The sequence below is a fragment of the Neoarius graeffei genome, chromosome 10 (assembly GCF_027579695.1).
Source record: "Neoarius graeffei isolate fNeoGra1 chromosome 10, fNeoGra1.pri, whole genome shotgun sequence".
In the NCBI taxonomy this organism is placed as follows: domain Eukaryota; kingdom Metazoa; phylum Chordata; class Actinopteri; order Siluriformes; family Ariidae; genus Neoarius; species Neoarius graeffei.
The window spans coordinates 58,356,553-58,377,573 of record NC_083578.1 but is presented as its reverse complement, the minus strand read 5'-3'; the positions used below and the strand labels follow the sequence as shown (position 1 = coordinate 58,377,573).

At 40.1% G+C, this 21,021-nt stretch overlaps 1 protein-coding gene across 1 annotated transcript in view; it reads right to left on the bottom strand.

The window, feature by feature from the left end:
- cacna1fb (calcium channel, voltage-dependent, L type, alpha 1F subunit) overlaps window positions 1–21,021 on the bottom strand; it is a 158,850-nt gene that overhangs the window by 65,288 nt on the left and 72,541 nt on the right. Inside the window, exons 15-23 of the mRNA XM_060931944.1 lie at window positions 16,854–17,061; window positions 16,452–16,572; window positions 14,044–14,119; window positions 13,355–13,409; window positions 13,215–13,269; window positions 12,998–13,100; window positions 9,566–9,695; window positions 5,881–5,940; window positions 518–624 (exon numbers count right to left, since the gene is read on the bottom strand). Of these exons, the coding sequence (XP_060787927.1) occupies window positions 518–624; window positions 5,881–5,940; window positions 9,566–9,695; window positions 12,998–13,100; window positions 13,215–13,269; window positions 13,355–13,409; window positions 14,044–14,119; window positions 16,452–16,572; window positions 16,854–17,061 (915 nt within the window). The remainder of the gene's footprint in view (window positions 1–517; window positions 625–5,880; window positions 5,941–9,565; window positions 9,696–12,997; window positions 13,101–13,214; window positions 13,270–13,354; window positions 13,410–14,043; window positions 14,120–16,451; window positions 16,573–16,853; window positions 17,062–21,021) is intronic.

Here is a 21,021-nt window from a genome sequence, read left to right as displayed (position 1 = left end):
CTAGAGATAATGAGATGAGATACGAAATATAAAATATAAAGTGCATATGCAATGCAAAATATCACGATCAAAAGTACTAAAATAAACAATAAAGACGATCGGTGTAGGGAGCACGTCGCAAACAGGTTCGCCACAGGGGGCGCCATGATGGATCATATTAATAACCCACCGTCATTCATGTTATAAACCTCCATACACCAATATCATTAACTTCAAAAGCTGTTCAAGGAAAAATTAGTTTATATAAGCTTTATTAGAATTCATGTATTTATAATCCAAATCATGTTTAGCTTTAACGTTATATTATAATCACAAAAACAAACAATGCTCTCTTTGCCCACCAGAGGGCTCCATGTATCCACTCAGATTCAGCTGTCTTATAGAACAATTCTTTGCCACAAAACGTTACACATCATCAGAGAACTCGAGAAAATATGCATATTTAAATAGCATTAGACACCAGACATGAAAACATGTGTTAAATTAATTTAGTATGTTGAAAGAAAATTCGACTCACTGTAGGAAGAAGGAAACCAGAGACACACTGACAACCAGGAGATCCAAGAGATTAAACCAGTTCCTACAGAAAGAGCCTTGATGCAAAAACGCCCCATAGACCGTCATCTGCAGGGAGAATGAGGGAAAGAAAAAGACATTTAACAGCTGTGCCTTAAGCGTACTGTATTTTGAGCAAGAGTTAATGTGAGTTTCTGCAATGTGTAATTTTGTCTCAACATTTTGTCATTCCTACCAAAGGAAGTCCCACATTCTTAGAAATTCCGATGTCATGTGATAGCACTATTCATTATGTTCTACTTCTGTGATTACACCTAAATCTATTAACTGTGTACATGCAGAAGAACTGATTTAGAAGAAGGGCGGGACAGATTAAGGTGATCAGAGTCCCCTAGGCTATATTTTAAGTGTTGCCACAATAATCTGTATTGTATTTAAATGTGAAGTTATGCTAATATATAGATTTAGGCACTGCCTAAAACCAGAGCTCCCATCTGTTTCTGGGTTGTAGAATTTTCTTATGTCATAGCCAGCCTGTTTTATTTCTTTACTGTTATAGTGGAGCTCCTGCACAGGCCTTTGTCTCACGCGAGCGGAGTCCCATAGGCATAGAGTGTGGATATGTAAAGAAACCCATCGAGTTGTTTTCTGATGGTTTAGGTCCTGTGCGTGAGTGCCTGCCACCACAGGAAACCCAATAGCTAATGAAGTGAGTAGTGAAGTGTGAAGTAGAGTAGTAGTCGGGACAGTATAGTAGTGAATAACTTGTCACTGTTGTCGCCCGATGTTTTGTACAACATAAGGAAACAGTATAGTAACTATAACAGTAAAGAAATAAAACAAAAGAGGCTGGCTATGATGTACGAAAATTCTACAACCCAGAAACAGATGGGCGCGCCGCTTTTAGGCAGCACCTAAATCTATATATTAGTTACTATACTGTTTCCTTATGTTGTACAAAATGTCGGGCAACAGCAGTGACAAATTGCTCACTACTATACTGTCCCAACAACTACTCTACTTCATACTTCACTAGATGTTGGGTTTCCTGTGGTGGCAGGCACACACGCACAGGACCGAAACCATCAGAAAACAACTCGATGGGTTTCTTTACGTATCCACACTCTATGCCTATGGGGCTCCGCTCGTGCAGGCCAAAGGCCCATGCAGGAGCTCCGCTAGTAACATGTTCCAACTCATGAATCTAATATGATGAACTAACAATCCAGTTTCAGGTTTTAATTTTGTTACCCAATCATCATCCTGAAAGCTTTGAAATCAGTATTCCTCAATCTTACTCCTGGAACCCCCTTTCCTGCATATCTCCGATTTATCCTTGCTCCAAACACATCTGATTGAAGTTAGTGTGATTAATATGCTCTTGGTTAAATCAGGTGTGCTCAGTAATCAAAATCGCCACTGATGCGTTCATTCAGGTAGGTAGAGCAGGGAAAACATGCAGAGCAGGGGTACCAGGAGAAGGATTGAGAATCAGGTGTTTTAAATGATAACCATATATTTGATTGACCGCAAGCTGGCCTAGTGGTTGGCGTGTTCGCCTCTCAACCGGGAGAGCGCGAGTTCTACTCGTGGTCGGGTCATACCATCATAAAAATGGCACCTACTGCCAGGGGCGCAGATAGGATTTTTGAACTGGGGGGGACTGAGCTGTCAGCAAATGATTCCATTTTGTGTGTGTGTATATATATATATATATATATATATATACACACACACACACACTACCGTTCAAAAGTTTGGGGTCACTTTGAAATGTCCTTATTTTTGAAAGAAAAGCACTGTTCTTTTCAATGAAGATCACTTTAAACTAATCAGAAATCCACTCTATACATTGCTAATGTGGTAAATGACTGCAAATAGCTGCAAATGTCTGGTTTTTGGTGCAATATCTCCATAGGTGTATAGAGGCCCATTTCCAGCAACTCTCACTCCAGTGTTCTAATGGTACAATGTGTTTGCTCATTGCCTCAGAAGGCTAATGGATGATTAGAAAACCCTTGTACAATCATGTTAGCACAGCTGAAAACAGTTGAGCTCTTTAGAGAAGCTATAAAACTGACCTTCCTTTGAGCAGATTGAGTTTCTGGAGCATCACATTTGTGGGGTCGATTAAATGCTCAAAATGGCCAGAAAAATGTCTTGACTATATTTTCTATTCATTTTACAACTTATGGTGGTAAATAAAAGTGTGACTTTTCATGGAAAACACAAAATTGTCTGGGTGACCCCAAACTTTTGAACGGTAGTGTGTATACATGTTATTTCACCTCCCTCACTGCCATCACCAGGAACTACCTGCAGGCCAGGACAATGATAACATTTTAACATAGCCTATGGAAATCCAAAGTTTACACATTATCATCACGCACAGAAATTGCAAAACTGCAAAACTAGTTTTAAAACCGCTGAGTTCCAACTATTAAACATAGCGAGAGGCTGGGCTACGTGTGTGTGTGTAAAGTGTAAACCAGTGCATCCTGACTTTCTAACTATGCCTGTGTGTTGCGTGAGCGGCAGTCAGTCAACAACTCTTCACAAAGTTTCCTTATGAAACAATATGCTCGCTGAAATTATGGCAGGGAACGCCAGATTAAACATTAAAACTGCCTTCTGAGCACTGTATCTACAGGCTACCACCGAAAGAAGGAGGCTACCAGAAAGGCATCTCTACTCCGTACGACATTACTTTGAACAGACTATCAAAAAATTGCAAGGTGATATGATAAAGTAAGGCACAGTTTACTTACAGTCGTTTTTTTTTTAAAAACGATGCAATCGTTTTCTGCCTTTTGGCACCCTTCATCATGCCGTGTTGGGGTCCTGAACTAGGAGGAGCTGTCCCTGATATGCCTGTCAAACTTGTTATGGGTAACCATAGCAACCAAGCTCGAGCTCGCAACCTGTGCAGTCTGCGCGGTTGCAACTATGTATATACTGCTGTGCACCTCAATAAACCAAATGGTAATTAGTCTTTTGATTTTTCCGTGAGGTTTGCCTTATGCAAAGAAAGACAGCATAGACGTTTTTTCCTCCCTATAAGTGGGGGGGACCGAACGAGGTGAATTTAAATCTGGGTGGGACGAATCCCCCCCGTCCCCCCCTCTATCTGCGCCCGTGCCTACTGCCATCTGGCAAGGCATGCTGCAATACAGATATGGGAGTCAAACTCTTGCGGTTACCAGAGGATTGGCCCCCCACTGTAATTCTAGCTGTATAACAGGAGAGAGGCTGAGGGTTATAGAAACAGAGATCAACGCTACACCCATGTGCCTCAAGAACTGGTTAGTACTGGGACAGGAAACCGCATGGGAAGACCAGATCCTGGTGCGGGAAGGACTTTGATTTTTGATATATTTGATTAAAGAAGCGGGGAGGCACGGTGGTGTAGTGGTTAGCACTGTCGCCTCACAGCAAGAAGGTCTGGGTTCGAGCCCCGTGGCCAGTGAGGGCCTTTCTGTGCGGAGTTTACATGTTCTCCCCGTGTCCGCGTGGGTTTCCTCTGGGTGCTCCGGTTTTCCCCACAGTCCAAAGACATGCAGGTTGGGTTAACTGGTGACTCTAAATTGACCCTAGGTGTGAATGTGAGTGTGAATGGTTGTCTGTGTCTATGTGTCAGCCCTGTGATGACCTGGCGACTTGTCCAGGGTGTACCCCGCCTTTCGCCCGTAGTCAGCTGGGATAGGCTCCAGCTTGCCTGCGACCCTGTAGAACAGGATAAAGCGGCTAGAGATAATGAGATGAGATGATTAAAGAAGCAATAGTCAATTTTTTTACATTTCCAAAATGTACAATTTACTTGGAAAATATGCTGAATATGATAAAAAGTGAGAGTTGAAGACATGGTGTCAGCATAAGTGTCGGCAGTGGCTGTCCATCGCTAGTGATGATGACTGCTTCATTAGCATGTGCAGAAATGGAGATGGGCCACAAGGCCTGCACCAGAGCTCCTCTCCTAATGAACGCCTTGCACAGTAAGGTAAGACAAACAATGTCGTGCCCCCATTGTGTTGTCTCTCTGGACCTCCAGACCTGATGCCAAGTGGTGCACAAAAGTGCCACAGACCTGACGGGTATGGAAGTTGACCAGCAGTGACAACTGACTTGCTGGGTAATGCCATCCATTGGCCATTTGAGTGACTCTTCTGCATGCCATCAGATGGTGTGCCATTGACCCTGTTGGGTTCATCTGCCACACTGCACTGAAAAGCACCCTGCTGCCAGTGCCTTATTCGTGATGTACTGTTTAAACTATAGCTAGAACCCAGGCAGGTGCTACCACTTTGGGTCAGAGTAGACCTGGGAGCAATGGTGATTAAGGGGTAACTCCACTTTTCCCAATACTCAAGTCCTTCCGGACCTGAGACTCACCACCGGTTGCAGTTTAAAGTCATACCCTGGACTAAGAATGACAATATAATGCTTTATGGATAGAAATAGAGAATAGAATAGCATAGAGTAGGATAACTTAGGAGAGAATAGAATATGACAAATTCTATTCTACAGCATAAGCGTATTATGTGGCTGAACAAAGCATTTGTAAAACTGCAAATACACTTCAATCCAGACCAGAAGTATATGGATGAATCTCATGTCAGTCATTTTATAGACACTCCTCAACACCCCTTCACTTGAACCCCCACAAATGAGAATTGGAGCAGGCTCAAAGTAAAAAAAAAAAAAATTCAAATGTTAACCCACCTACTTAATCATAATATTTAGGGGGGGAAAAAGACCAATCTTGCCTAATGCTCTTTTAATCCCAGAGTGAGGCTCTAGCAGAGCTAGATAATCCCACTGAAATATCAGTGTGCAAACGTGGCAAAACAAACACTACCCAGAACAATCAGAAACATATACAAAGCCATATTCATTGAGGATCAGCACCTCATGCATCCACAAATCATTTCAAAGTCGGTGTCGTCTACGTGTGCATTGGCACAGCCGTTTCCTAATGCTGACATTGTATTAAAGTTATGGACACAATTCCAGTTCTATTCCTGAGAACTCTTACTGGCAAGCAGGTTACATGGTGTGTTCCAATACATTTGCTGAAGTACTATTCATCACATACAAAGATCTCTTCTTATTTTTCACTCAGATTTTCAGCTTTTTCTGCAGTGCCTCTACAACTATACTTTGTCATGCACCTCTGGATTTGTATAATGACAATACATGATTTGAGTTACAATATTTATGCACTGAAGTAATTCAGGATTGTTCAATAGATGTTAACTACATTTTATGTTGCAGTCCTTTTGTCCAGATATCTTATATTTCAAAATATATACAGCAAATATAAATCAAATGTGTACAATACTGTGTAAAATACAGCTGGACTGGTACCTTGAGAAGAATTTCTATTGTGAATATGGAGGTGAAGGCATAATCAGCATAGCCCAAGACCTGATAAAATCACACAGAACAGGAGAGTTCAGAAGTCAGAAAGACAGAGAGACCGAGAGTAAAAAAACAGGCAGATGTAGACATGATGAGTCTGTAAATAAGCCGTGGCACATGGTATCCCTCTCCATCAGATGATCTCAGAGGTGACTGATTGCATGGTGCAGGATCGCACTTCCTCAACTGGCATGAAGAGTAAAATCCAACATGCCAATCAGGACATCTGCTGCGTGTGCAATGTGTGTGTTTAGGCACATGACTCCAACAAGGCCATTGAGTTCATTTGCATTTTGTTTATCTTTTTCATATATAGTTAAAAAAAAGAAAAAAAAAGTTTGCATATGTCTAATGGTTACATATTTATGTAATAATGTGTACTGACTGTTCCATACAGAAAAATATTGTTTTGACATCTTTTTAATGCTGATATTTTTTTCTATATATTTCTGTGAGATTGTTTAAAGCCAGATGCAGAGGAAAGAGAGGGGCTCTCAGTGTTATGTGCACTTGCAGCAGACTCAATAAGCTCACAATCCCTCATGCATGTTTCCCAGTGTCTGGAGTTCATGTGCTTCATCATGTGAAGTAAGGTTACAGCCAAAATTCCAGCATGATGAGCCTAAAGATCTAAAAGGACCACTCAGGGTTCAGACTACTTTCTAACTACATTGGCAATGGTGCTTAATTAAAAGCTGCTTTCAAATAAATACAAAACAAGGACAGGCCCATATTGGGCAGGTCAGAGTCAGTAAAAGCAACTGGATCATCATTACAGCACAACTGCTTTATTATCCATCCATCCATCCATTATCCATAACTGCTTATCCTGTGCAGGGTCGCGGGCAAGCTGGAGCCTATCCCAGCTGACTACGGGCGAGAGGCGGGGTACACCCTGGACAAGTCACCAGGTCATCACAGGGCTGACACATAGAGACAAACAACCATTCACACTCACATTCACACCTACGGTCAATTTAGAGCCACCAATTAACCTAACCTGTGGGAGAAACCAGAACATCTGGAGGAAACCTGCACAGACACGGGGAGAACATGCAAACTCCACACAGAAAGGCCCCCGTCAGCCACTGGGCTCAAACCCAGAACCTTCTTGGTGTGAGGCGATAGTGCGAACCACTACACCACCTGTTCTTTAAATAAAACAGGGTGCCCACTCACACCTGATTGTCATCCCATTGATTGAAAACACCTGACTCTAATTTCACCTTCAAATTAACTGCTAATCCTAGAGGTTCACATACTTTTGCCACTCACAGATATGTAATATTGGGTCATTTTCCTCAATAAATAAATGACCAAGTATAATATTTTTGTCTCATTTGTTTAACTGGGTTCTCTTTATCTACTTTTAGGACTTGTGCGAAAATCTGATGATGTTTTAGGTCATATTTATACAGAAATATAGAAAATTCTAAAGGGTTCACAAACTTTCAAGCACCACTGTAGTTCTAGATTGCAACCAACTTATTCTAAGATGTCTTACCAAGTAAAAATATCTGTCCATGCAAAAAGAAAATTTCACTAGTATTAAGTAATTTTCTTCTCAAATTCAGTTTTCAGTTTTTTGCAGTGGTATATTTCATTATTTTTAAACAATTTTGAATCTGAAATTCTTACTCATAATTACTTCATAATTCAAATTACATTATGATGGCTGACTCTACAATTCAAATTATAAGTCTAAATTTATTCATATAGCCTAACAATAGCATCATTACTTGAAACTGGCTACTGATGCTATTGTGTAACAGTCCAATGCCAATATGAACATCTCAAACTGCAAAGCAACTTAAATAATTATGCAGCAATTTTAGGTTAATTAGATCTCCAAAAGCAGAACTTTAATGTCCAAACTCAAAGTTCTTAGTTCTAATATTAGTCTTTCATGCCATTTTCAAGAATAAACACTTCCTCACAAATGGGGCAGGACAAATAGCTTTATATGGTATTACTGGGCTGTTAGTTATATAATTTACAATTCTCATGAAAGCATGCTGAGTTATGCACAGGTGGCATTTTTTATTATGTTTACGCAGGGTCATTTACATGGTTATCTGAAGTTAGGAGCATTTGCTGTATCCGACATGGCACACTCATACGAGCCCACTGTACGGAAAAAATAAATAAGAGGAATTTAAGATCAGAATATGAAAATGTTCTTGCATGAAGCCCATTGTTCCTATATCAGCTGCAACAAAAATTACTGAACAAAACATGAATTTAAAAACAGCAACAACAAATCAAACTGCTCAAGGGTCCTTGCTCACTGGTGGAATTTGACATATTCTCCCCATACCCATCAGCATAGACATATAAACATAGATGCCGCATTCTGCGTAGAATCATACGTCATCCTCGCCGCCATATTGAATGTGGCAAAGTGGAGATTCTTCAACCGTCTCTGGTATAGCGTCTAGACAGTAGCCGAGAATAAAGATGCCTCATACATGTGCTGCGTTTAACTGTACCAACAGGTTTACCGTCCAAACGGGATCACATGGGATTACCTTTCACAGGTGAGACTGGAAAAATACTTTTCATTGTATTTGGTCATTATAACGTAATTTTACGAACAGATTTTTCTGACTTTGTGGCTAATATGAAGGATTTTGACAGAACAGGTCAGACAGTCAGGATCAGAGAGGGAGCTGTTCCTTCAGTCTTCAGTTTCCCAGCTCATCTCCACCGGGTAGGTGTATAGTTATAAGCAGTGAGAATTAGATAATACAGTGCCACACTATGATGAACGTTTTTGAACGTATGATGAATGTTTTTAACCTTTCTGAATGTGAAGGAATCAGTGATGTATTTTGTTTTGGTATGACGTTAGAACCTGGCCGAACTCAGTTTGGCGGTCATTCAGCTCACTTTATTCAACGAGAGTAGGTCTGTGTGGTGACTCAATAAATAAAACAGTAAATTTTTATTTTCATTCACTATTTCCAGTTTTTCCACTATTTCCATCATTTATCATATTCAGTCTTGTAGGTTGGTTATTGTGGCCTCAGGTTTTGGTAGCTTGCTACGGTATGCTGACTGATTAGCTTATCTGAGCTATTTATCGCGTATCTGTCGCTAGTTTGCAGTGTACAGGGTATTTCGCACACTATTTATAACCATCACATTAAAAGTTATATGTGTTGTTTTGATGCCTATTTGTTTCCCAAATATATACGTGTGTGTCTTAATGGGTGAATAAAAGGCATCGAGTTAAATATTATTGTAGAAAGGGGCTTTATGAAGTTCAGTCCATTTACTTGCATTGGTTTACGGGGAAGATTTGCCACATCAAATATGGTGGACACTCTGACGTATCCCAGCAACGGGCCACCAGCTCAATGTGGCGTCTATGTTTATATGTCTATGCCCATTAGGGGTTCCTCCCAATTCTGAAAAACATGCTGGTAGGTGGATTAACCACAGTAAGGTGTGATTGTGTATGTGACCATGTGTGTATGGTGCCATGTATAGCAGAATCCACCATGACCCTGATCAGGACAAAGTGCTTACTGAAGGAGAATAAATGCATGTTTGTTTGAATACCAAAAAAACTTCATGGCACCATAGATTTAGTCATCGTGTGTGTGTGTGTGTGTGTGTGGTGACTCACATTATTTCTAAAGGAGTGTGCTCTGATAGGGTCCTCAGCAGCCAGAGAAATACTACTGAGGATGATGAATACCAGGATCAGGTTAGTGAAGATGTGATGATTGATCACTATATGACATCCTACTCTTATTCTAGAGAGAGGGAGAAAAAAGAGAGGGGGGCAGTAGCAGAGGCAAAATCATGACTGTTATACTGTGTAGTGTATACATTCCTTGGCCATTTTATTCGGAAAACCTGTACACCTACGCATTCATGCAATTATCCAATCAGCCAATCCATTAAATCATGCAGATACAGGTCAAGAGCTCCAATTAATGTTTACATCAAATATCAGAATGAGGGAAAATGTGATCTCAGTGACTTGGCATGGCTGTTGGTGCCAGATGGGTTGTCTGAGTATTTTAGAAACTACTGTCCTCCTGGGATTTTCATGCACAACAGTCTCTTTTACAGAGAATACTGCAAAACAACAGCAACAACAACAACAACAACAACAACAAATCCAGTAAGTGGCAGTTCTGCAGAGGGAAATGCATTGCTGATGAGAGAGGTCACAGGAGAATGGTCAGATTGTTTCGAGGTAAGAGGACAGCGACGGACTTCAAACTGTTTGACTTCAAACAGCCACTCTTTACAATCGTGACGAGCAGAAAAGTATGTTGGAACACATCTCACCACTGTTGTAAAGAGTGGTTATTTGATTTACTTTAGCTTTCTTGCATCCAGCTTGGTCTTCAGCTTGGTCAAAGGCACTGAGATCACATAATGTCCACATTTTGATGTTTGATGCAGAGGTGGACAGTCACGAAGTACATTTACTTGAGTACTGTACTTGAGTGCACTTTTTGAGTATCTGTACTTTACTTGAGTATTATTTTTTGGGGAAACTTATGACTTTAAAGATCTGATGACACGTTTTTGACATCTTTGGCGATGTTTTATAACATAAAAAGTAATTCCCGATGATCCATATATTAATTCACGAAGGCGCCTATTTTACAAGTTATGATAAAAAATGCTGTTATTTGGGCAAATTTGACGGGGCTGCAGCACCCAGGAGACGAATGAGGAGGAGGGGCTATATGACGTCAGCGAAAGAACCTTCCTCCTAACTTACCAGTTTGTTGTTGATGTGACAGGTGTTCAGTTTGTCATTATTAGTATTATTATTATACATTATATATATATATATATTTATTATGCCTTCACGTTGTGTTGCCGGCTTTTGCTCCAAAACCCACAAGGATGGGGCAAGTTTATTCAAGTTTCCCAGAGATCCCGAGCTGCATGCGAAGTGGGTGAAGCAAGTCAGGTGCACTCGTGACAAGTGGGAGCCCTCACCAACATCCGTCCTGTGCTCTGAACACTTCGATTTGGATTGTTTTGACACCCTTCCCAGCTTAAAAGAATCTCTTGGGTGTGCAGTTCAGCACAAACGTGTGTTACTACCATCAGCAGTGCCTACAGTATTCTGGAGGGGGTCTACTAGTAGCTATGCCGGATCCAGCAGTCGCCTGGATATTTTGCTTCATTCAAGGATAAAACTAAGAAGCCATAAACTAGAAGACGTGCCTGCCAATATTATCCTAAATGTATCACGGATCAGGCATAGTCGTAAGCTTATTATGTTAGCCGTTTGCATGCTCCATTAGGAACTATGTATTCAGTGTAGCATACGGCTTACATGATATAAGCAGAGTTTACACATGCAAGACAACAATACACAATATTAAAATATTGATTCCGTAACATTTTGAACAAATACGGGTTGACCTACCAATCCTTGTTATCCAACCTTGTGGTGTTCGTCAATGCTGGGCTGTCTGCCTGTCTGCTGTCCATCTCGGAGTCGGAGTCACTCTCAGATTGGTGCACAGTAACAGGTTCAAACCTGTACGGTTGGATGCACCCGTGTTCGTCATCACTAGATTCTTCCGATCTATCCCACTCACAACACAATTCTAGACTCCCAGAAGAGGAAGAGCTAGCACTAGAGAGTTCACCGGCGTTTTCATGCGCCATTTCCATTGAGTAGAACCAGAGTAGAACAGCCAGTGAACCGCAGCGTGTTCTTCCACTGACGTCACAGCATGGCCACGAGCCACGGACCCAGTTTTCTTGCGCTGTGCAATTAAAAGTTGGATATTCGCGTAACAACAGCTTCTTTTCACGTAATTATAACAGAAATCTAACGTTTGCCATGTTGTATAGTTTATTTAAGAAATTGCACAGAGTCATGTTCGTGTCATCAGATCTTTAACTTCACTACATTTGAAAGACAAATATTGTACTTTTCACTCCAAGTCCTCGTTACTCGTTACTGTGAAGCAGCTTTGAAAGTGGATGTTTTTTTCTTTTCTAAAACGTGATAGACTTTCTCAGTGTCACCTGGGGAAAAAAATCAGTAATCACTAGGGTCACGTCACATCCATAGATGTATTAAATCAAGTTCAGTGATTTCTCCGCAGCATTATTTAACATGATCAGCTGATGGCAGAACGGAAGGAGGCAGTTCTTCTGAGGAATGCACACACCCATGGCCATACCTAGAACCCATGTTTCAGTTTTCTGAAAGGATTAAAGATTTGTTTCGTTTTAATTGTTTGCCGAAAATGAACCACATCACGGCCTCCAAAAATCGCCATCCGACCTGCGGAAGCATATTGAGGTATGTAAACGTTTTATTCCAAGAGAAAGCTTGCAGTGAAGTTGTCTGTGCCTTTTGAGCTGGCAATAATGTTGCAATAGCTATGCAGTCTGGTTAGTCAAATGACTGTCTGTGGATTTGCTCACCAAGTTGCCATCGCCTTGTCCACGGCTAACATTAACACATAGCTAGTTAACTTGGACACTGTTAGTTAGCATGTAAAAATGGAATTACGCTAACATGAATAATGTTAACTTATCTGCAGTCCTTTCAGAAATATGTTTCAGCATAACCTTGCCAAATAAACAAAATGTAGAAATCTGTGTTTAAAGGTGTTTATTCTACAGGTTCTACAAGCTAGTCAGTAAATCCAGTCGGTTGCTTCAGAGGCATTAGGTTTGTAAGCGTTGTGGCAATAATACAACAATGCGTTGACAGAAAATGTACTTTTAATACTTAAGTATTTTTAAAAGCAAATACTTCAGTACTTTAACTTGAGTACAAATTTGACTGTACAGCTTCCACTTGTATCGGAGTAACATTTGACCAGCGGTATCTGTACTTTGACTTAAGTAATGAAGTTGGGTACTTTGTCCACCACTGGTTTGACGTGAACAGCCTTGAACTGTATTTGCATGATTTTATGCATTGTGCTGCTGGCACAAGATTGACTATTTGGATAAATACACTAATGATCAGATGTACGGGTATTCCTATTAAAGTGGCTGGTGAGTGTTTGTGGTTGTTGCATGTGTTGTTGTTTGTGAGCGCGTTTCTCAGGCTTACGGGTTGGTCTTGCTGAGGCAGAAGAAAGCACTGCCTTCTGGAATTGGCACCACTTTTTCTTTCGGAGGAGCAAAATCAGCCACATTCAGCTGAGTCTCTCCTTCTTTTGGGGCAGATACAAACAAAGATTTGATAAAATGAAAATACAGAAAGGTAGCATATGCTAAAAATTTGCACGATAACTATATTCATCAATATTTTAATTTTTTTTCTTTACCTTCATCATCTCCTTCATCTTGCTCCTCCTCTTCCTCATACTCATCCATGTCAATCTGAATGAAGAAAACAAGTGAAAAATCCTCAGCATAGACCTGATAATCCTCTTTCACGCACTATAATAAAATGTTCCGGTCAAACCTTCGCCTCTGTATTCTCTCCTTCTTCCTCAGCCTCCTCTCCCTGGTTCTTTTTTCTGTAAGAAATGAAATCAAATGATATACACACACACAGAGAGAGAGAGAGAGAGAGAGAGAGAGAGAGAAAACACAATCTATGGGAAATGAGTAAAAAAATCCACTACCTTCACAACTTTGAATTCTAGATATCAATGAATCTGTCTCTGTCACTCAATGTGGCTGAAAAGTGCCTACTTCGAGATCATACGACTGCAATTCCAAATGATGTGTAGGGAAACCTTATCACGAAAATGGTACTACTACAGTGGTACTGGTCTTTAATTTATGATGGTCTTTGGTATGGCCCAACCACAAGTAGAATTCGCGATCTCCCGGTTGAGAGGCAAGTTATGATGGTCTTTGGTATGACCCAACCGCGAGTAAAACTTGTGAGCTCCCGGTTGAGAGGTGGACATGCTAACCACTAGACCAACTCGAGGTCTAAAGGTCACTACTAATGCCTTAAATTATTTTGAAAAACTCCTTCCTAAAAACAATCTTGATTCTGTCACCTAACAATTTCAGATCAATGTCATATTGTAACATGAAGGATTATTTATCCAGTTAAATATCTTTACACTCATACATAATATTTAATGCATTTCAGACAGGTTTTAGAGCATGGTATATAAAGTAGTTAACAATGTTTACTCATTCTTTTTGTCATCCCCATCTGCCCCTGCTAAATTGTCCACAGCGATAGCCAAGAAGACATTCAGTAGGATATCTGAGAGAAAGTTAGTTAAGGCCCCAGTATGACCAGGAAAGTGAAAATCCATACATAGTCTGACTACTATAGATACTAGTGCATCTAAAAAAATTAGAAGATTATAAAAAAGTAAATTTTGCACTTCATTTTGAAATCAAGGTCCTAGAGTCTGGAGAAAGAGTGGAGAGGCATAGAATCCAAGGTGTTTGAAGTCCAGTGTGAAGTTTTAAATGAAATGCAAAATGTTTCAAGTGAAATGCAAAATTTACTTTCATCTGAAAAGAGGACTTTGGGTCACTGAGCAACAGTCCAGTTCTTTCTCTCCTTGGCCCAGGTAAGACACTTCTGACGCTGTCTCTGGATCAGGAGTGACTTGATATTAGGAATACGACAGTTGTAGCCCCTTTCCTGAAGACATCTGTGCGTGGTGGCTCTTGATGCGCCGACACCAGCCTCAGTCCACTCCTTGTGAAGCTCTCCCAAGTTCCTGAATCAACGTTTCTCTCAAGGCTGCGGTCATCCCTGTTGTTTGTGCACCTTTTCCAGCCAGCCTTTTCAGCAACGACCTTCTGTGGCTTACTCTCCTTGTGGAGGGTGTCAATGATCGTCTTTTGGACAACTGTCAAGTGAGTAGTCTTCCCTATGATTGTGGTTCTGTGTACTGAACTAGACCAAGAGATACATGGCATTTATACTGTTTTACTCAAACCTGAAATGAAATATTCAAATATTTTGAGATACTGGATTTCTGATTTTCATGAGCTATAAGCCATAGTCATCAAAATTAAAACAAAAAAAGGCCTGAAATATTGTACTTTAAGTGTAGTGAATATAGAATATATGAAACAGGGCTCAAAATTCGCAGTGGTCCGGTCGCCCGAGGCGACTTAATTTGTCATTTGGCGGGTAATTCCTGTCACTAGCCAGCCCGGCTGGCTAGTTGAAAATAAAAAATATATATGAAGCGAAGATTCAGACTAGGGCTGTGCGATATATCGAATATACTCGATATATCTCCAAAAATTCTGTGTGAGATACATAAAATTATTATACTGTAACTATCGAGTATTTGATGGTCATCTGCCGACTTGTGTTTGTTGCGTTTGTTTAAAACCTTTTCCGGTGGTTTTCTCCCTGTCCCTCAGGCAGTAACGTGAGAGGCTGCCTAAGGGTAAAAAAAAATAATAACGTCACACACTCACCAACCAATCCTGTGCGGCATCTAGGTGCTGAAAGGAACTTGCGGGAAGATTTTCTAGTTTCGGTTTACAGCGCTGACTCAGTTCGTGCAATCGCTGGTGTTGCATAGGCTACCGTGTAAGCTCTGTCAATTTCAGCGACAAATTAAAAATGGAAGCGGACGAATTGGTTCCTGAAAGAACTAGTAAGGGGTCAGTCATCTGGCATTTTTTTGGATATCGTGAGGAGGACGTGGAACAGCAAATGCCAATTTGTAAAGTGTGCAAAAAAACCTGTCATCACGAAAGGCAGCAGCACTACAAAGCATGTTGGACATATTTTGGGTGCTATAGTCATGATAGTAAGTATATTTGTTTTCAATACTCGTACACCAAGTTGCCAAGTTTTCCAATATATTATTATTACCTCTGCCAAGGAGGTTATGTTTTTGGTAGCGTTGGTCTGTTTGTTTGTTTGTTTGTTTGTTTGTTTGTTTGTTTGTTTGTTTGTTCGTTTGTCTGTTAGCAACATTACGGAAAAAGTAATGAACGGATTGCTCTGAAATTTTTTCCAGAGGTGTGACTGGGCACAAGTAACAATCCATTAAATTTTGGCGGTGATCCGGATCACTTTCTGGATCCCAGATTTTTTTAAAGGATTCTTGGCGGAGGTCTGCGCTCTCCGAGTGCTTTTCTAGTTTGTTGATATTATATTATGGTGCTCTGTGTTGTTCTCATTTATGTATTTAACAACAGTATCAAAATACTCAGGTCTTGAAATAAATGCACATTAGTCATGAACAACTACTCTCTTTTGCGTTATTTTTGACAGAAGTAAAATTCATACATGAACAAATTTTGGCTAGTTGATTTTCTGTTTGGCGAGTTACTTTGGAAGGTAACTAGTCCGGCTGGCTGGTGAAAAAATGTATGAATTTCGAGCCCTGTGAAATATTACCTTTTTGAATTAAATTATGAAAAAAACAAACTTTTTCATGATATTCTAATTTCTTGAGATGCACTAGTATAAATCTAAAAAGATTAGTTGTCTCCAAATTTAATGGGGATCTTGTGGCAAAATGTACCAAGCAGTCCTGTATGAGTAAATACTGTATATTAAGCTTCTATATTTAGGTCTGTACACAGCTGTCTCAGTAAGCAAAAAAGGATACAGTTACCACAGATGAAGAGAATGACAAAATACAGACACACAATCATACCAGGAAACACGGGGCCTCCATACGCCATAATTCCATCATACATCACCATGTTCCAGTCCTCACCTGTCAGGATCTGAGCACCAAAATCAGGCTTGATAAGACACATGGTTAATCCACTGCCCTTAGGCAAATATTTAAGAATATTATATTATTAAATACATTTAAAAAAGAAAAAAAAGATAAAACACATTTTGTTCGGTTAAAAATCGATTTCAAATATACTGTTAAATATTTTAAATGTATTGTTAACATTTACTTAATTTTACCCAAATAACATTATTCATGCACATTTTCCTTTAAAAATATTTGACAGTCCTCAGACCTCATCAATTTGATCTCATCAGCCAGTCTGACCTGAAAACAGGTGAGAAGGGCCTGCGGAAAAGCATCAAAGGTGCTTCTTTTCGTATGTGTCTCATCAAAGTTGAACTTGCCACCAAAGAGCTGCATCCCCAGCAGAGCAAAGATAATGAGGAAGAGGAAAAGCAGCAGCAACAGAGATGCAATGGACTTCATAGAGTTGAGTAGAGATGCCACCAAATTGGACAGAGCTGTCCAGTGGCTGTGGGGTGTCAAGAAAATAGCACACCAATCAATAGCGCTTTCATTCAATCCCAAAAGAAGACAAATGTATAAAATTCAACATGGGGACAATAAATCAGCACGATTGCAAAGAAAGGAATTCAGTTTCCTCAAAGCAGTGTAAATTAAAGATGATCTTAACTCCTGAGTCCTTAAATCATCAAATTTAAAACATTCTCCTTTTCCCAGGTTTAAACAGGTAAAAAAAACCCTCCTTACTCTAAGTGCATGGTATTGCTTTTTATTATTATTATTATGATGTTGATTATATAAACTGTGACGCCATCAGCAGGCAAAAACTGGACAATAATATCTCACACATACACACGCACAGAGTTTTATATTTTATATATATATATTACTGCATAAATATGACCTAAAACATCATCAGATTTTCACACAAGTCCTAAAAGTAGATAAAGAGAACCCAGTTAAACAAATGAGACAAAAATATTATACTTGGTCATTTATTTATTGAGGAAAATGATCCAATGTTACATATCTGTGAGTGGCAAAAGTATGTGAACCTCTAGGATTAGCAGTTAATTTGAAGGTGAAATTAGAGTCAGGTGTTTTCAATCAATGGGATGACAATCAGGTGTGAGTGGGCACCCTGTTTTATTTAAAGAACAGGGATCTATCAAAGTCTGATCTTCACAACACATGTTTGTGGAAGTGTATCATGGCACGAACAAAGGAGATTTCTGAGGACCTCAGAAAAAGCGTTGTTGATGCTCATCAGGCTGGAAAAGGTTACAAAACCATCTCACTGCAAAAAAATGATTTCTTGTTAAGAAAAAATATCTTTAATATGGGTAAATTTATCAAATATTTCGTATTAGAAGATTATTTGGACTCAAATATAAGTTTATTTAGATTACTTTTAGACACTTTTCCTCATTTCAAGCTGTAAATTGTCTTATTCTATTGGCAGACAATTTTGCTAATTTTAAGCATTTAATTCTGGAAAGAAACAAAATTATCTGCCAACAGAATAAGATAATTTAAAGCTTGAAATGAGTAAAAGAAAGAGTTCAGACTCCACCAATCCACAGTCAGACAGACTGTGTACAAATGGAGGAAATTCAAGACCATTGTTACCCTCCCCAGGAGTTGCTGACCAACAAAGATCACTCCAAGAGCAAGGCGTGTAATAGTCGGCGAGGTCACAAAGGACCCCAGGGTAACTTCTAAGCAACTGAAGGCCTCTCTCTCATTGGCTAATGTTAATGTTCATGAGTCCACCATCAGGAGAACACGGAACAACAATGGTGTGCATAGCAGGGTTGCAAGGAGAAAGCTACTGCTCTCCAAAAAGAACACTGCTGCTCGTCTGCAGTTTGCTAAAGTTCACATAGACAAGCCAGAAGGCTATTGAAAAATGTTTTGTGGACGGATGAGACCAAAATAGAACTTTTTGGTTTATTTGAGAAGCGTTATGTTTGGAGAAAGGAAAACACTGCATTCCAGCATAAGAACCGTATCCTATCTGTGAAACATGGTGGTGGTAGTATCATGGTTTGGGCCTGTTTTGCTGCATCTGGGCCAGGGTGGCTTGCCATCATCGATGGAACAATGAATTCTGAATTAAACCAGCGGATTCTAAAGGAAAATGTCAGGACATCTGTCCATGAACTGAATCTCAAGAGAAGGTGGGTCATGCAGCAAGACAACGACCCTAAGCACACAAGTCGTTCTACCAAAGAATGGTTAAAGAAGAATAAAGTTGATGTTTTGGAATGGCCAAGTCAAAGTCCTGACCTTAATCCAATCAAAATGTTGTGGAAGGACCTGAAGCGAGCAGTTCATGTGAGGAAACCCACCAACATCCCAGAGTTGAAGCTGTTCTGTATGGAGGAATGGGCTAAAATTCCTCCAAGCCGGTGTGCAGGACTGATCAACGGTTACTGGAAATGTTTAGTTGCAGTTATTGCTGCACAAGGGGGTCACACCAGATACTGAAAGCAAAGGTTCTCATACTTTTGCCACTCAGAGATATGTAATATTGGATCATTTTCCTCAATAAATAAATGAACAAATATAATATTTTTGTCTCATTTGTTTAACTGGGTTCTCTTTATCGACTTTTAGGACTTGTGTGAAAATCTGATGTTTTAGGTCATATTTATGCAGAAATATAGAAAATTCTAAAGGGTTCACAAACTTTCCAGCACCACTGTAAAACTGCACTCATTGTACCTGTGACTACTTTTTTTTTTCAACAAAGGGTTGTCTCACACCAAATATTGACTTTGTTTAATTTATTATGGCTTACTGCTGTTTATAGTTTTTTTTTTTATTCTGAAACATTTAATTTCATGGGGCGGCACGGTGGTGTAGTGGTTAGCGCTGTCGCCTCACAGCAAGAAGGTCCTGGGTTCGAGCCCCGGGGCCGGCGAGGGCCTTTCTGTGTGGAGTTTGCATGTTCTCCCCGTGTCCGCGTGGGTTTCCTCCGGGTGCTCCGGTTTCCCCCACAGTCCAAAGACATGCAGGTTAGGTTAACTGGTGACTCTAAATTGACCGTAGGTGTGAATGTGAGTGTGAATGGTTGTCTGTATCTATATGTCAGCCCTGTGATGACCTGGCGACTTGTCCAGGGTGTACCCCGCCTTTCGCCCGTAGTCAGCTGGGATAGGCTCCAGCTTGCCTGCGACCCTGTAGAAGGATAAAGCGGCTAGAGATAATGAGATGAGATGAGATTTAATTTCATTATTTTTAAGGCCTTTATATATACAGTTAGGTCCATATATATTTGGATACATATTATATAATTTTGTTTTTTTACCTGTTTACTGAAACATATTTAAGTTATAGTTATATAATGGATATGGACATAAAGTCCAGACTTTCAGCTTTCATTTGAGGGTATCCACATTAAAATTGGATGAAGGGTTTAGGAATTTCAGCTCCTTAACATGTGCCACCCTGTTTTTAAAGGGACCAAAAGTAATTGGACAATTGACTCAAAGGCTATTTCATGGGCAGGTGTGGGCCATTCCTTCATTATGTCATTCTCAATTAAGCAGATAAAAGGCCTGGAGTTGATTTGACGTGTGGTGCTTGCATCTGGAAGATTTTGCTGTGAAGAAAACATGTGGTCAAAGGAGCTCTCCATGCAGGTGAAACAAGCCATCCTTAAGCTGCGAAAACAGAAAAAACCCATCCGAGAAATTGCTACAATATTAGGAGTGGCAAAATCTACAGTTTGGTACATCCTGAGAAAGAAAGAAAGCACTGGTGAACTCATCAATGCAAAAAGACCTGGACGCCCACAGAAGACAACAGTGGTGGATGATCGCAGAATAATTTCCATGGTGAAGAGAAACCCCTTCACAACAGCCAACCAAGTGAACAACACTCTCCAGGAGGTAGGCGTATCAATATCCAAATCTACCATAAAGAGAAGACTGCATGAAAGTAAATACAGAGGGTTCACGGCACGGTGCAAGCCACTCATAAGCCTCAAGAATAAAAAGGCTAGATTGGACTTTGCTAAAAAACATCTAAAAAAGCCAGCACAGTTCTGCAAGAACATTCTTTGGACAGATGAAACCAAGATCAACCTTTACCAGAATGATGGAAAGAAAAAAGTATGGCAAAGGCGTGGTACAGCTCATGATCCAAAGCATACCACATCATCTGTAAAACACGGCGGAGGCAGTGTGATGGCTTGGGCATGCATGGCTGCCAGTGGCACTGGGTCACTAGTGTTTATTGATGATGTGACACAGGACAGAAGCAGCCGGATGAATTCTGAGGTATTCAGAGACATACTGTGTGCTCAAATCCAGCCAAATGCAGCCAAATAATAATCGGCGTTTCATAATACAGATGGACAATGACCCAAAACATAAAGCCAAAGCAACCCAGGAGTTTATTAAAGCAAACAAGTGGAATATTCTTGAATGGCCAAGTCAGTCACCTGATCTCAACCCAATTG